Source organism: Heterocephalus glaber, unplaced genomic scaffold (assembly GCF_053883595.1).
Source record: "Heterocephalus glaber isolate CG9 unplaced genomic scaffold, H.glaber_assembly_v1.0 deba00001523, whole genome shotgun sequence".
NCBI lineage: Eukaryota > Metazoa > Chordata > Mammalia > Rodentia > Bathyergidae > Heterocephalus > Heterocephalus glaber.
Window position 1 is genome coordinate 20,058,583 of NW_028258327.1, and position 16,057 is coordinate 20,074,639.

Sequence of the window (16,057 nt, forward strand, 5' to 3'; positions counted from 1 at the left end):
ATATTTCTCAGATTGTGTTTCCATCGCGTGTCCTATGACTGTATCGAAATTTAAATCAGGGAGAAGTTTGGCTTATGTGGAGTCTGCTAGCTAACTGGAGTTTTTTTTCCAGATCATTATTTGTTCAATGTTGGTTATGGGGACCTTTCTGAAACAAATCACATCCTCTGGTGTCTTGTTGGTGCTTGAGATACTTTTGTAAGTTATATGGAAAAATGTTTAAGTGCTTTTCAGTTCTGTTTTGGTTGAGTTCTACTGTATTTGAATATTATTGTAGTTTTTTTCCCCTTGCATTGTTCTTCTTTGAGTGGTTTTAATTTTTTGTATGTGTGTGTGTTTGATAATAAAGTTATTTAATAAAAAATATTGATAATATATTCTTTTTGAGGCTAAGTATTATTCCATTGAATCTGGAACAAATACACCAACGCTCTTGTCCTGTTTTGTTCTTTTTGATGTTTAGCTTTCCAGAGTGCTGGATCTTCCACCTGAAAACTTGATCAAGTCAATATCTGCAATTCCAGTTTCCAAAAAAGAGTTAAGTATGATGTATTTGTAACAGTTAAAATGTTGCTAATTTGTTGATAATTCAAAACAGTGTTACTCTTCAATTTTAGAACAGTCTTTTAAATTAACCACAGATATTGTTCATTATATTCAACCTATTGTCCTATTATTCCAGTTGATTTAATAAAATTAAAATATGTATTTTAGGTACTCTCGACAGGTAACAGTATTCATATGTTAATTGTTTGGATGTTTTCTTATGCTATTAATGATAATTATATCAATCTTTGGGAACAAGTTTCAGATTTTGTTATGTAACAATAAATAAAAGAACTAAAATTGTGATAGCAACTTCAAAATCAGTTATCTATTTCCTAAATCTGTTAGGTACATTCTACATAATAAGGATGTTACTAGAATTTCAGGGCAAAAGCCCCAGCTCTGGGGGTTCCAACAGACCAGGCTCAGCCGTGTGTCCCATAATGCTAATCAAGATGAGCAGTGGTGCCAGCACGGTGATCCATGCCTGTAATCCTACTACTCAGATCCCTGTGAGCTCAAGGCCAGCCTGGGCCACAGTGAGTTCAAGGCCTGCTTGAACTACACAGCAAGACCCTGTCTGAAGAAACAAAACAAAATAAAATAAAAGATGAGCAGTGGTGAAGAGCAGGAAAGGAGTTTTAAATTACCATGGCCATCCTAGGAAGCACAGATAAAGAGGTTCAAGATCGTCTTGGGGGCTGACAGAAGCTTTGGGGGTTTTATAGAAAGGTGAACCAAAGCAAGGGTTGGGGTTTTGCACAGCTGACAAAAAGAACGTCAAAAAGAACAAAACAGGACAAGAGCTTTGGTGTATTTGTTCCAGATTCAATGGAATAATACTTAGCCTCAAAAAGAATATATTATCAATTTTTTTTATTAAATAACTTTATTATCAAACACGTACATATACAAAAAATTAAAACCACTCAAAGAAGTACAATGCAAGGGGAAAAAAAACTACAAGCCTTGGTCTAGCTGATTGATATTTCAAGACTGGTTCTCTGAGGTTCTGGGAGAGCCATCATGACTTGAAGAGGCAGTTTGGTTCCAATCTTGAGATAACAGCTTCTGCTTGAGGGGGAGCCTTGGTTCTTCTCATAAGGTCTGTTATGGGAGATAACCTCCTGGAGTGGTCTGTGCTTTTCCTGGAATACAAAGTGACTATAGGTTTAGGACAATGATTGGAAACTTCTAGGCACTATTCCAGGGGTTCTGGAACTGAATATTATAAAAGCTTGGCAACTGGATATTCTTATACATCCTTAAGCCTAGTTTAGTAACTCTTATCATGGTGTCCTTGGTCATGAAGGGGAATGAGATAGGCTGAGTAAATTTAAGACTAATGAACTCTGTAATACAAATACTTCTTAAATGATTAACAAGTCTATTTGCAGAGCTGAGCGATGATGTGATCCAAAGTTTTAAGGTAATAAAGGAGATATAGAAAATTAGTGCAGATATACTAAGCCTTATCCTGCTTTTATTTACTGTTGGGAATGTGCAGGTCCAGCCTTTAGATCCTTGTTACAGGGGGAGTATCTGAATTTTAATCTTGTTTCAAAGACATTTAATAAGCTGAATTATCTCAGCCCATCCTATGAACAGGATTTCTTTTACCTGCCTCTACTTCAATAATCCAAAGTACCAAAACTTTGATTAATAGGAAATAAGTGTTAAGCATAGCTTCAAAACTTTTCAGGGCTACAAGTCTAAAATTCTGTGTATTAAGTTTACTCAAAACAGACATACCTATAATCCTAGCACTCTGGGAGACGAAGGCAGGAGGATCACAAATTTGAGCCTAGCCGGACAATTTAGTGACTTAGTAAGATCCTGTCTCAAAGAATGAAAAGGCTGAGGATGTAGCTCAGTGCGAAGGCCTTGAGTTCAATCCCCAGCACTGAAAAAAAGAAGAGTTTAGTCAAAACAGAGGTAACTTCTATGGCTTTGCCGTAATAAGCCCAGGTTCTCTTATAGTCCTAAGTACCAGCAAAATTAAAAAACATTATTTAATGTAATATGAATCAGTTTGCTCAGGACTGCTGGTTCTCTCAATTATATTTTTAGCTATGGTGGCTTTCCTGTATAATATTGATGGTACTGTATTAGAATTAAGAACTATGTTATAAGCTGTTAGCACTCAGGTCTGTGGATTTCACACTAAACAACACTACAATATTTCTGAGGAGTAGTGGGAAAATAGCTATTCCCTTTTAAACTTGTTTTTAACTTTTAAAAAATGAAAGGGGAGGAACTAATTTAATAAACTATGGGTCTATTACCTGCCATCATCTCCATAAGACCAATTGTTTCATCTATACAAAAACCCTATTTCATCCCTCACATTGGAACATTTTAATATCTTTCATTGTGGCAGGGTAGTACTCCATTGTGTATAAATGCCACATTTTGTTTATTTTTCATTTGTTCATGGACTTATAGACTGCTTCCAGGATTTAGCTATTATGAATTGTGTTGCTGTTAACATGGGTATGCATGTAGCACTGTGATATGATGTCTTTAACTCTTCTGAGAAGATACCTAGAAAGGGAATAGCTGTGTCAAATGGAATCTGATTATAATTTTTTTGAGGAATCCATACTGATTTCCATAGTGGTTGTACCAGTTTACATTCCCACCAATGATGTAAAAATTTTCTTTTTTTTCCTGCAGCCTTGCTAGGATTTGTTACTTGATTTCTTAATGATGGCATTCATTCTGGTGTAAGATGGAATCTCAGTGTTGTTTTATTTTGCATTTTTCTAATGGTCAGTGATGTCAAGTATTCATGTATTTAGTGGCCATTTATACTTCTGAGTGTCTATCATTTCAGTTGTCCATTTTTTATTGGGCCTTTTATTTTGAGAGGGGGTCTAATTTTTTCTTTGAGTTCTTTATATATTCTAGATATTAGTCCTCTAGGGAATAGCTAGCAAAATTTTTTTCCCATTCTGTAGGTTGTCTTTTCACTGTTGGTTTTCTTTTTTTTGGTACCGGGGATCAAACTCGAATCCTTGCACTTGCAAGGCAGGCGGCAGAACCACTGAGCTAAATCCCCAGCCCTGTTAGTTTTCTTTTGCTGTGTAGAAGCTTTCTAATTTGATATCTCATTTGTTGATTCTTGGTATTATTGCTTGTGCTACTGGTTCTGTTCAGTAAGTCTTTGCCTACACCTATGTCTTCAAGAGTTTTACTTATTTTATCTTTCATCAGGTTGTTTCTGTTTTAACATTTAGTTCTTTGAGTTTAGCTATTTCATGCTGAGAGATATGAGTCTAGATTCATTGTTCTGCATGTGGATAGCCAGTTTTCTGATCATTTATCAAAGAGTTTGTATTACCTCAGTATATATTTTTGACCCCTTTGTCAAAGACCAAATAGTTGAATGTGCTTGGGTTTGTTTCTGCATCCTCTATTCTGTTCCATTGATCCTCATGTCTGTTTTTGTGCCAATACGATGCTCGTTTTATCACTGTAGTTTTGTAATGTAACTTCAAATCCAGGATTGTGATACCTTCTGCTTTGCTCTTGTCACTCAGGGTTGTTTTTGATGTTCTGGGTTCTGGTTCAGTATGAATTTTAGGTATTTTCCCCAGTTCTGTGAGGAATGCTTTTGGTATTTTGATTGGGATTGCGTTAAATGTGTGTATCAAGTTTAGAAGTATGGTCATTTTGACTATATTGGTTCTGCCTATCCAGGAACAGGGCATATCTTTCCATTTTCTGATGTCTTCTTTGATCTCTTTTTTTCAGCATACTGTGGTGTTTGTTGTAGAGGTTTTTTGCTTCTTTAGATTAATTCCTAAGTGTTTAATTTTTCTTGATGCAATTGTAAATTATTACTGTACAGGACAGCTATCGATTTTTGTGTGTTGATTCTGTATCCTGCAACATTACTGAATTTGGTTATTCTAAGAGTCTTTTGGTGGGTTTTTAAAGTCTTTTGTGTAGAGGATCATGTTATCTGCAAATAATGATAATTTGACTTCCTCCTTTCCTATATATATTCTTTTGTTTCTTTTTCTTCCCAAATTGCTCTTGATAATGTTTTGAGTACTATGTTGAACAAAAGAATTTTTAAAAAGGAAACTGTCCCCAGTATTCTTACTTCTGTAAGATAACTGAGTCTAGCAAGTTGGTGTAATTTTCATCTATTCTCTTTGAACGTTTTTCAGAATTTTTTTAAGGTAGCTATAAAACTGCATACAAAAATGTAATAATTTTTTAGCTCTTTTTCCTTGACATTATTCTCTTTTGTAATGTTCTAACATTCTACTGCTGATGAACATTTAGTTTGTTTTTCAGTTTTGAAATTTTTATATATAATTCAAAATATAAGAATCACCTCTTTCTGGGGAAAAAGTGTACATGAGTAAGCAATGTGGAAAAGCATTCACTACACATATGTGTTATACATGAAAAAAGTCACACTGGGGAGAAACACTATGCATGTAAACAATGTGGGAAAGCATTCATTGGTCGCAGAGGAAACTTAAGTGGTCAAGGTGGCTTTGGTGGCTGCCATGGTGGAGGTGGATATGATGGCAGTGGGGATGACTACAATGGATTGGGTAATGATCGAAGCAGTTTTGGAGGTGGTGGAAGTTGCAGTGATTTTGGCAATTACAACAATCACTTTTCAAGTTTTGGACCCATAAAGGGAGGAAACCTTGAAGGCAGAAGCTCTGGGCCCTATGGTGATGGGCCCAACCATGAAACAAAGGTGGGAATGGCAGTTCCAGCAGCAGCAGTAGCTATGACAGGGGCAGAAAGTTTTACTACTTCCAAGAAACAAAGCTTAGCAAGAGAGGAGAGCCAGAGAAATGACAGAGAAACTACAGGTACAACAGATTTGTGGACTCAGCCATGCACAGTGGTGGCAAGGCCTAGCTGCTACAAAGAAGACATATTTTAGACAATACTCATATGTATGGGTAAAAATACTTGACTGTATTTGTGGCTAATTGTATAACAGGTTATTTTAGTTTCTGTTCTGTGGAAAGTGTAAAGCATTCCAACAAAGCGTTTTAATGTAGACTTTTTTTGCACCCATGCTGTTGATTGCTAATTGTAATTGTCTGATAATGATGCTGAATAAATGTGTCTTTTTTAAAAAAAAAAAAATCACCTCTTTAAATAAACAGAGCAAAAATTCCTGGTGGATGTGTGATTAGACGCTCCCAAAGGGACAACTGAGAAGTAAATGAAGTCTGGTTGATGTCTTTTACCTCCTTGAGGCAGTTCCTTCCTCTTGCCCCTTTCTTACTGCAAATGACCCTTTACAAAATTTCAGAATGTTTTAAATATTATTCATGTAGTTGGTGTTAATCACTAGTAGTAGACTGAGTTTTTTTAATCTTTCTGCCACTAAACTATGAAATAGTTTTGATTCCAATGAGATAATAGAAATTTTAAGTTGAATTATGTTAATGTATTATACCTGTCTACAATAAAATTATAGATGTCTGTTAGCATTCATAATTTTTAAAAACTGTCTTCAGATAATCAAGTGACTTCTTTGTGTTTTCTGAATGTTTAAGTGCCATGATATACACTGATAGTATTAATAAGCCTTTTATAAAGTATCTTAGTGATCTATCAAGAAATAATAACAGCCTGTAATCTCAGCACTTGGGAGACTGAGGCAGGAAGATTGCTATGAGTTCCAGGCCAGCCTGGGCTACGTGTGAGACCCTGTCTCAAAAAAACAAAAAAAAACAAACAAAAAAAAAGAAGAAATAACAATTTTTGATGTATTCAAGTCTGTGTCATTTCAATTAATATTGTAATGAGGGTACTCACTGCCTACTTTTAATTTTACTTTTTTTCTTTAATATTTAAAAGTCTTTGTGTTTGTTGCTTCTGTCTTGATTGTGTGTGTTGCTTTTTGTATTATTCCCATTTTGTTAAACTGATTTCTTTGATTTCTAATTGGTAAAAATACTTCACTGAACTATCAGAGTCCTTTGGAAAAAATAAATACATGTATTTAAACCTTAAATGAGTTTCCAATGTTAAAGTTAATTTTTAGAATATTGAATCATCATATTCTCTTTAGTGCGTAACCTTAGAAAAGAGAGAATATGATTTTCCAACCATGTTAGTGTATAAAGAAAGAAGTACAAAGAGGAGACTTTTTGCGGGGGGGGGGGGTCAGTGCTGGTTTTTATTTAGCATCAGAACTAGGATAAATAGAATTTATTTTATTTTTTAATTAATTTTAGATATACATAATGATCACATTCATTATAAGGGATTTATATCTGTACATGATACATCTTTTTATGGTATCATTTTAAATTCTAATAAAATTGTTTCATATTACATAGAGAGTAAGTCCATCCACTCATTGTTGATAAAATTTTTAGAAGTAATTTCTATAAAAAGTTTAGTATTTGGGAATTAATACATTATAACCTGACTTCTGTAGGTACAGAATTCCCATCATCACTCCATTCTTTTAATTTTGTGAAACTAAAAATACAGAAAAGTACAAAAAATAAGACAAGATATCCATATACCACAATGCAGAATTATTATCTTCATATATTTACTTGCAGTTTTTAAGAGAAATGGATATAGGCCAGGGATTTAGCTCAGTGGTTTCGCCGCCTGCTGCGCAAGCACAAGGACCTGAATTCGATCCCCAGTACGAAAAAAAAGAGAGAAATGGATATTTATATTAAAAGATTAAGCCTCTCCTCAACCCCTACCACCCACACTCATTCCCTTCCCTTCTCCACTCACAGGCCACCATCAAGTGTTTGATCTGTATCCTTCCAACTGATTTAAAAAATGTTTACATATGTATGTATATCTATTAGCAATACAAAGTATTGAACTTCATCAGGGAAACTTTTATTACTCAAATTTACAAAAAGTCATTGTACTATATATACATCATTCCACAACTTTTTTCCCTTCTCAACATTTTTTAGATATTTCCATTAACATGTGGCTCTCATTTGTTGCGTTTTTATACATGCATATTGTTCTATCATAAGAACTTTCCATTTTGTTCCAGATGGACATTTAAATTGTTTCCAATATCTGGCTACTACAAATCCAGCCACAGAGGAGTTCCTGGTATTTCCTGAGCATACATACAAGTAAAACTAATGCATTTCGAATTTGTTAAAAGGAATGTTTTCCTATTTCCAAGGTCATAACCATTTTTAATATACTGACTTTTCATAATTTTGTCTTCAATCCCTGAGGGTTTTACTTTTCTGTGTAATTCATGGTTCATTCTCCACCCTTGGAGAACAAATTACCTCCAAATAATTTTTTAAAGTCTTATTTCCTCATCTAATGCTGTCTCTTTCATATTCCAAATTTGAATAAATGCATAGGTCTGTCTTCTGGAATCTCTTCTGCTCTGCTGAATCACTGTCACAAAAGTTTATTTGTAGATGATCCTGTATTTTGGTTTCTTCCTTTTTAATACTTTATTTTTCTTATACTGGTGAAGATCCCCAGATTTATACTGAGTATAGTAACAGGCCTTTATTTTGTGTTCCCAATTTTAAGGAAATGCATCTAAAGTTAATATTACCTCTGCTGTAATCTTCTTGGTCAGGCACAGACTTTTCATCATACACATGTCTTTTTCTTCAATATGAACTAGTTGGTGTCCTGTAAGTTTTAGCATTTGTCAAAGTTCACCTCACTTGTGGTGCTTTGCTTCAGAATATTTGAGATGTACTGTGAGATATACATTCCTGGTAGATGTTTTCCCATTTTGAAGATATTCACGTGTTTTTTGTTTTTTGCTTTTTTTTTTTGGTACCGGGGATCGAACTTGGGACCTTGCGCTTGCGAGGCAGTCGGCGAAACCACTGAGCCAAATCCCTGGCCAATTCACATGTTTTTTAATGAGTATGAATTTTCTGGTGTCTAACATGATGTGACTTCTGACAGAAAGCTTTCCCACATTCACTACATTGATAAGGCTTCTTAACTGTTTGTATTCTCAAATGTAGGGCTAGGGTTGAGAAGTGTGAAAAACCTTTCCCACAGTCATTACAGCCATAGGGCTTCTCACCTGTATGGCTTCTCACATGCATAGTGAGAGATGAACTCTGAGAGAAAGCTTTTCCACATACGTTCATAAGGTTTATTACCTGAATGGATTCTCACATGCACAATAAGTGATGTTTGTTGAGAGAAGGCTTTTCCACATTCATTACATTCATAGGATTTCTCTCCAGTGTGAATATTTTAATGCTTTATGAGGAACTTCTTGCCAAAAGCTGTTCCACATTCATTACATTTAAAAGGTTTCTCTCCAATGTGAATTTTCTCACGCTCAGTAAGATTTGATTTACCCCTAAAGGTTTTCCCACACTGCTTACATATGAAGGACTTCTCTCCTGGGTGAGTTCTCTGGTGTCTGATGAGGTTTAACTTCTGAATGAAAGCTTCCCCACAATCTTTGGACTCAAAAGGTTTCTCTCCAGTGTTAATTTTCTGATGGGTAAGGCTTTCCTTCAGGCTCAAGGATTTTCCACGATCATTACATTAAAAAAAGCTTCTCTCTAGTATGGGTGTTCTGATGTTTAATGACATACTGCTTTAGGCTAAAGGCTTTCCTACATTCATTACATCAAAAGGATTTTTAAATTCAAAAGTATGAAAATGCTCATGTTCACTGAGATTGGATTGTGACTGAAAATTTTCCCACATACCTTACATGCAAAGGGGTTTCCCCCACTACAGTTTCTCTGCTGACTGAGGTGTGACCTCGGAATGGAAGTTTTCCCACATTCACAAGATTTCTCTCCAGTATGAATTTTTTGATGAATGAGAATTTACTTTTGGCTGAAGATATTTCCACATTTCTTACATTTATAAGGCTTCTCTGTGTATGACCTCTCGAATGCAGATAAGGGATAAAGTTTGAGAGAATTTTATCCTACGTAGCACATTCAAAGCTGTCTCTCCAATATAATATTCTAATATTCAATGAGGTTATGCTATATTCACTTGTCTCCAGCATGAATTTTCTGTAGCTCCATGAGATCTTTCATCTAGCTAATGGCTTTTTAATATTCCTTAGAAGTACAGGGTGTCTCTTCAGCATGACTTGTCAGTTCAGTGAGACATTGCGTGTGAATAAACGTTTGCCCATATCCAATAAATTCATAGGGTTTTTCTCCAGTGGGGAATGCTCTGCTGTCAGACAGGGTGCAAAAGCATTTCTACACTGATTTGTGAGGGGCTTTTACCACAAGGAGTAAACTCTGGTGGAGGATTTTTCAAATTAATAAAATTGATGATTCTTTTCTACACAGCTTCCCTCATAATTAAGCCTAAATTGTCTTTTGAACAGAAAATTTCAAAAAGGTGTTAACCTAGGAGAAATAAGGTCTGTGAGAAAAGGAAGGATTTTTCTAATTTTCTTATAGCCACTGTTTTTTCCTCGGTCAGTATTTATTAGAGATGGATGCAACTTGCCTCCAAAGTCTTGATGGTTATCTGTGCATTGTCTTCTCAGGTTTATTCTAGACAGACTCTTTCTCCACCTTCCAAATTGTCTTCTTCAATAGAAGATCATATCTAATTTGGTCTCTTCAAAACCTGCTACTGGGGAAAATGACACAGCACTAGACTGTTACTGCTATGACCAGAGTACCATTCTAGAATTTAGGATGAGCCCTGGGACCCCTGAGCCTTCTGAAGGTTGAGGAAGGTGCATGTTCCAGAGATGCACAAGGAAGTGGCCCTCCCACTTTCGTGCCATGTGGACCAAGAGGCCTTACCAACCCACAGACAAAGACCAAAATGTCTGTACATGATATATCTTGATTCTTCTTTTTTTCCCCATTCCTCTTCCCTCCCTTCAACCCCCCTCCCCCCCTTATTTACAAAAGCTTTGTTTCCATTTTTTTCTTTTTTTCTCTTCCTCCCTCCCTCCCCCTCTCTAGTTCCTCTTCCCATTTGAACATTTTCTTCCTATTTTACAATATTTAGTGTACATTTTAGTCCTTATTTACCCTTTTGGTTTCTCACACCAGAGAAACCATATAATATTTGAACATGTGTGTTCAATTTATTTCACTTAGTATAGTCTCAAGGTGCATCCATTTAGCTAGAAACGTCTCAAGCTCATCCTTCTTTATGGCAGAGTAGTACTCCATTGTGTTAAAAAAATCTTTATCCATTCATCATTTGCTAGGCATTTGGGCTTTTTCCAAGATTTAGCTAATAAACTGTGCTGCTATAAACATGGCTGTACATATATCTCTGTGGTATGATGCTTTTCGTTCTTTTGGGAAGAGACCATGAAGGGCAATAGCTAGGTCAAATGGAACTAGAGTGAAACTAGGTCAAATGGAACTAGAACTGTTAGATTTGGTTTCTCAACAAAACCATGAAGTGGGCACTATTGTCATCAAGGTTCAGAGAGGTTAAACTTGCCTGGGATCGCATCACATAAATGTTGATTTGGAGATGAAGTAGGCTCTGTGTTTACAGCTCAGGTGTCAGTAGGTGAGTTTGAGTTGATATGTATGATCCATGCTGTTACTAGATAATGATTAAGACCCAGATTTTTTTCCCCCAGAGGGTCTCGCTGTGTAGTTCATGCTGGCCTAGAACTATTATGTAGCCCAATCCAGCCTGGAATTCACAGTGATCCTCCTGCCTCAGCCTCCCAAGTACTGGAATTACAGGCATGCACCACTACATCCAGTTCCAGAAAAATTCTTAGTGGTCATTATAGACTGAATGTTTTAATGTGATGTTAACCAGAAGTGACATAGGAATTTTTAGGCATTTTCCTGAATTTCATGAATGAGGTGAAAAAAAGTCACTTATGCTCCTCTCTGCAGGACATACGGGCTGGACAGGCACTGGTACAACTCACTTATTCCTGTTCTCTGGTTCCTTATTAAACAACAGAAGATACTGCTGTAGGTAGTTATGTAGATGTTTGTGTGTTAACTAAAAAATATTTTGTACACTTTCAACTATTCCAAACTTACAGAAAAACCAATAGAAAATAATATAGTAAATACTGTCAGTGGTCACCTAAGTTGTCAAGTCTTAGATCTTTCCCATTTTTATTTCAAGACTTCCCTACCCCCCAACCATCCCCAGGAGAGAGGTGGCTGTTGATTTTTGTTTTTAGTAACAAACATTGCAAATAAAGTTCATGTCACTGATATATACTTCTTTGATTCCATTCCCTACCTTCTTTCCTTAGCTGTTACTACTCTCATCAAACATGATTATTTTCACTAATTGATTCCATTGTATTTGTTTTTGCATTATTTCATCATCAACCTAATGAGGATAAATGACATTGTCTGTCTGTCTAATAATTACTGTGTTAAGAATAATCGATTTTTTCCTCATGCTGAAACTGAAAGCACAACATTTAAAAAATATTTTTGAGGGGGCCAGGGATTTAGCTCAGTGGTTCTGGTGCCTGCCTTGCAAGCGCAAGGTCCCGAGTTTGATCCCCGGTACCAAAAAAAAATATTTTTGAGCCCAACCTGGACTACTTAGTGACCTAACAAGATCCCGTCTCAAAATGAAAAAGTCTGGGGATTTAGCTCATCATGAAGCCTCTGGGTTCCAGCACCAGTACAGGGGGAAAAAATTGCTTTTATTATTTGGAGGAGCAAGAATTAGAGGCAAGCATTTGGAGTAGTAGAGGAAAAGTTGTAGAAGAAGTCAAAAGACAGGGACCTTTCTCTGGTTCGGCTTATTATAGTGATCTAGGGATTATATAGGGGAAATAGATATAACTCCCAATCTGTTAGATGTCCGATACGCCGAGTTCATGTTCTCCAAAGTCAAGGACTGAATTCTAGGAACAATGGAGGTTAATAATAGGAAATATTTACTGAGGGACAGACAACTCCTGCCTGAAAGGGATAGGAGGGGACCCAGAAAGTGGATTTCTGTGGACTCCACTTAGAAGGGAAGCTTTATAGAGGAAAATCAAGAGGTTGGTATGAAATCACAAGGTGGGTACAAGGTGGGACAAAACTATGATCAACCAATAAGGTTACAAGTACAGTCGCTTAGGTAATATTAATCTAATGGGGAAGCAAGTCACGTAGCAAGTGTACATAGAAAGAATAAGAACCTTTCCTGGAAGGGATGGGTCAGGATTGGTCGTCCCAGCAAGGTGAGTGATGCTTATTTAGAATATCAGTCATTATTGTTCATCCCTTGGGAAAGTAAGTAGGTGTAGTCATTTTATCTTTATCTTGAGGCCTGGCCTTCAACAAATGCACCTCCAGCCACAGTTGTAATGTGTTCTTATCTTCTGCACTGACTTCTTTGAGGGCCTAGCCCTGTCTGACCGCCTGTAATATTTCTAACTAACTTAGCTGTCTGTAATGTTAGTAGGATTTGATGGGAGACATTTAGCTTGCCAGACATCTATATATATCACAGAGAAAACAAAACTACAGTTATATATGAGGAAGCATTTTACAAAATGATTTTTTAAAAACTTTAAATAAATACAAGATGATTTCTAATTTTTTTGCCTTTAATTTTGAAAGCACATTACCTCCTGATAAAACTGTGTTGCTGTAGAGAACCCACAGTGAGTCGTTGTTTATACTACTAATCTTTGTAATAGCAGCTCTTTCCTATTTCAATGTTTATCTTTAGGGAGATAGCTGATTTTCAACTTTCTGTGGATTCCTTATTGGAAAACAGAAATGAACATTCAAGATCAGATAATCAAGTCCAAGCCAAGAGACTGGCAGAAAAGGTATTTGAACGCTGTAATCTTCATTTTATATTATAATAAGCTTAGCATTTTAAAGAACAAAGTGCTCTGCAGGCTATCTCAGCTACAGTAATGAGTTTAATAGTCTCCTAGTTCAAGGCATCTTTGAAAAAATCTTTTAAACCCATTTTACCCATGTACACACTATAAAGGTTACAGTAATTTTTCATATTAGTTGTAATATGAGCTGACATTGTTCAGTTTTTTGGTTACTTACAGGAGGACTGAAGTGTCAATTAAATTTACAGACTGAAGCTGGGTGGACTTTTGAATTTAGAACAAGATTGGTAAATTAGAGCAATGGCTTGCAGTTTTTAAATGAGTTTCTGATAACAATGTTAAAGTATGACGAGAAATTATTAGATGTAAATAGAATCATGATTACAGAGAATAAGTGGTTAGATAATTTAATAAGCTTTCTGTATTTTTTTATGTGTTTGGTATCTAAAAGAGGAATTATATGTAAAAAATGACCAAAATTGTTAGTGTATTACCCTCCAAAAAGGCAGATGTTGGACAAGTTTTTTTTGGTTTTCTTTTGTGTTTTCTTGTTTATTTTACTAATAAAGTTATTACATATGATACACAGTATCTACTGGGAAGTGCAGAATTAGAACAGTGAAAGTCACTATCATATAAAAAGATGTTTAAATAAAGAATGAGTATGATAAAGGAGCTTTGGTAGCTGAGTAGGTATTTTTCAATTTTTTTTTATTAGTACGTTTGTAATACATAGTGATTACATTTATCATGGGGAGTTTGTACATGTACGCACCACATCTTAATTCTCTTTTGTCCTCTTCCCCTCCTGTTCTTCCCTGTTTCCTCCAACTCTTGATCCTCTTCCTATTTGAAAAAGCTGTTTCTATTTGTTTCTTCAGTTCTCTGTTTAAATCCTTTTTTCCTGCCTTTCCTCCCACCTCCATCTCTTGTTCCCCTTCCCATTTGAAAACAATTTCCCTACTTCCTGTTATCTATCTTTATTTTGCTCTTTATGTTTTAGATTTCTCATAAAAGAGAAACCATGTAATAATTTAAACTTATGTGCCTGATTTATTTCACTTAACATTATGGTCTTGAGGTGCAAAATCACCTCAAATTTTTATCGAGAGGTACACTAGGGGTAGACTTAGTTCAATTAAAAAATTTAACCCCTTTCCTTCCATTTCTTGTAAGTTCTTAAAAATAAAGACTAGTGGCTCTTCAGTGATGACAGGTACCTCCGTAGGTTTATCGGGGAGTTTGAGCATCTGGCAAGTGAAGGAATGAAGGCATGTGCAGAGAAACAGCCTGTTTACATTCATTTAGTCCAAATGTTTAGCATAGGCCCTGACAGAACATCATGTCCTGTGGCTCTTGTGAAAGATGGGTGAAATAAAATGGTTATTGTGTGACAGGTGGAAAATTTGAGATGAAGGAAGAGAGGAAAGATTCTGAGTACAAAATGACATCCTAGTCAGGAAAAAAAGAAAATATTTTTACCTAAATAGAATGATGAGACTGAAGAAATTGGCTAAGAAAGGGGTCCAGCTGCAATGACTGAGAGATGACATGTATGTTCCCATTGTGAGTCAGTTTTATAGTATTAGAACTTTGTACTCATTAGACTCGTTATTTACCGTACCTATTTTACATTGTTTGTTATCTTTTCAGCTTAAATGCGATACAGTGGTGAGTGAAATCATCACTGGCCCAGGGACTATAAATTTCAAAATAAACAGAGAAGTATTAACAAAGGTAAGAGTGTGTTATTATCCAGCTATTGTGCTTTCACTCTTTCTGCTTTAGCGAGTTTGATTGTCCTCTAACTGAAATTCATAATCCCTCCTCTTGCTTCACAACATTTACACATACTGATCCCCTGCCTAGAGTGTACTCTTAAGTTAACAATTACTTACCCTTCAGCTCTTGATATTTTCTTGGCAATAGTTTTTTGATCTTTTCATTTATATTCTCTCACAGCACTGTTTATCTCTCCTTTACAGAACTTGTTGTAGTTGCTATTCTATATTTCTTCTATTTTGTTAATGTCACTTGCCCTTAAAACCCCATTTCCCATTAGGGTTATAACATCTGTTTTTCTCACTGTTGGATAACTAGATAATTATTTGTTGAATGAATAAGTGGATTGTGAATTGAATACAAGAAAAGCATATTGGCTTCTACTTCCTCGTAGCCTACAGTCTGTTGGAAGCATACAATTTATACAGAAAAACCCAAAAAACAGCCTTTCTTTTAACAAAACAATAAATATCAGAACAAAAAAGTGGTTGATACAGTAAGCCTAAGAAAGTTCAGAGACAGAGAAATCAGAAGACCTAGAGCAGTGATGGTGAACTTTTTAGAGACAAGCGCCCAGACTGCAACCCCAAACCCACTTATTTATCACAAACTGCCAACACTGCAATTAAACCTGAATACTGAGGTTTTCATTTAGAAAAAGCAACTCATACATTAACATTGTTTGTCTTGAAATAAAAACAAATAGCACATGTGCCATAGGTTCGCCATCACTGCCCTATAGAGTTGGAGAAGTCTTACAGATGAATGGCTGCAGTAAGACCTTGGAGAACAGATAATCCTGGATAGCTAGTAGTATGAGACCTTTAGATGAATTTCATTTGTATTGCATTTTAAAATTTATTGTAATGCATTCCGCCGCCTGCCTTGCAAGCAGAAGGTCCCAAGTTCCATCTCCGGTACCAAAAAAAAAAATTTATTGTAATGCATACTTTGGACTGTTATTTTATAAAG

General features: G+C 35.7%; 1 protein-coding gene and 1 pseudogene across 7 annotated transcripts in view; one reads left to right on the plus strand and one right to left on the minus strand.

Moving 5' to 3' along the window:
• Rars2 (arginyl-tRNA synthetase 2, mitochondrial) overlaps positions 1 to 16,057 on the plus strand; it is a 74,884-nt gene that overhangs the window by 14,033 nt on the left and 44,794 nt on the right. For 4 of the 6 annotated variants that reach the window (XM_004860233.3, XM_004860234.3, XM_021240782.2 and 1 more), the window contains exons 2-4: positions 464 to 537; positions 13,183 to 13,285; positions 14,957 to 15,040. In XM_004860233.3, the coding sequence (XP_004860290.1) occupies positions 464 to 537; positions 13,183 to 13,285; positions 14,957 to 15,040 (261 nt within the window). Of the gene's footprint in view, positions 1 to 112; positions 199 to 463; positions 538 to 13,182; positions 13,286 to 14,956; positions 15,041 to 16,057 lie in introns of all 6 variants that reach the window. The other 2 variants (XM_087188031.1, XM_021240783.2) reach the window with 2 other exon arrangements.
• LOC106010686 (uncharacterized) lies at positions 3,331 to 9,353 on the minus strand (annotated as a pseudogene). The gene has a single exon (XR_015441468.1). The product of XR_015441468.1 is annotated as an uncharacterized LOC106010686 (transcript).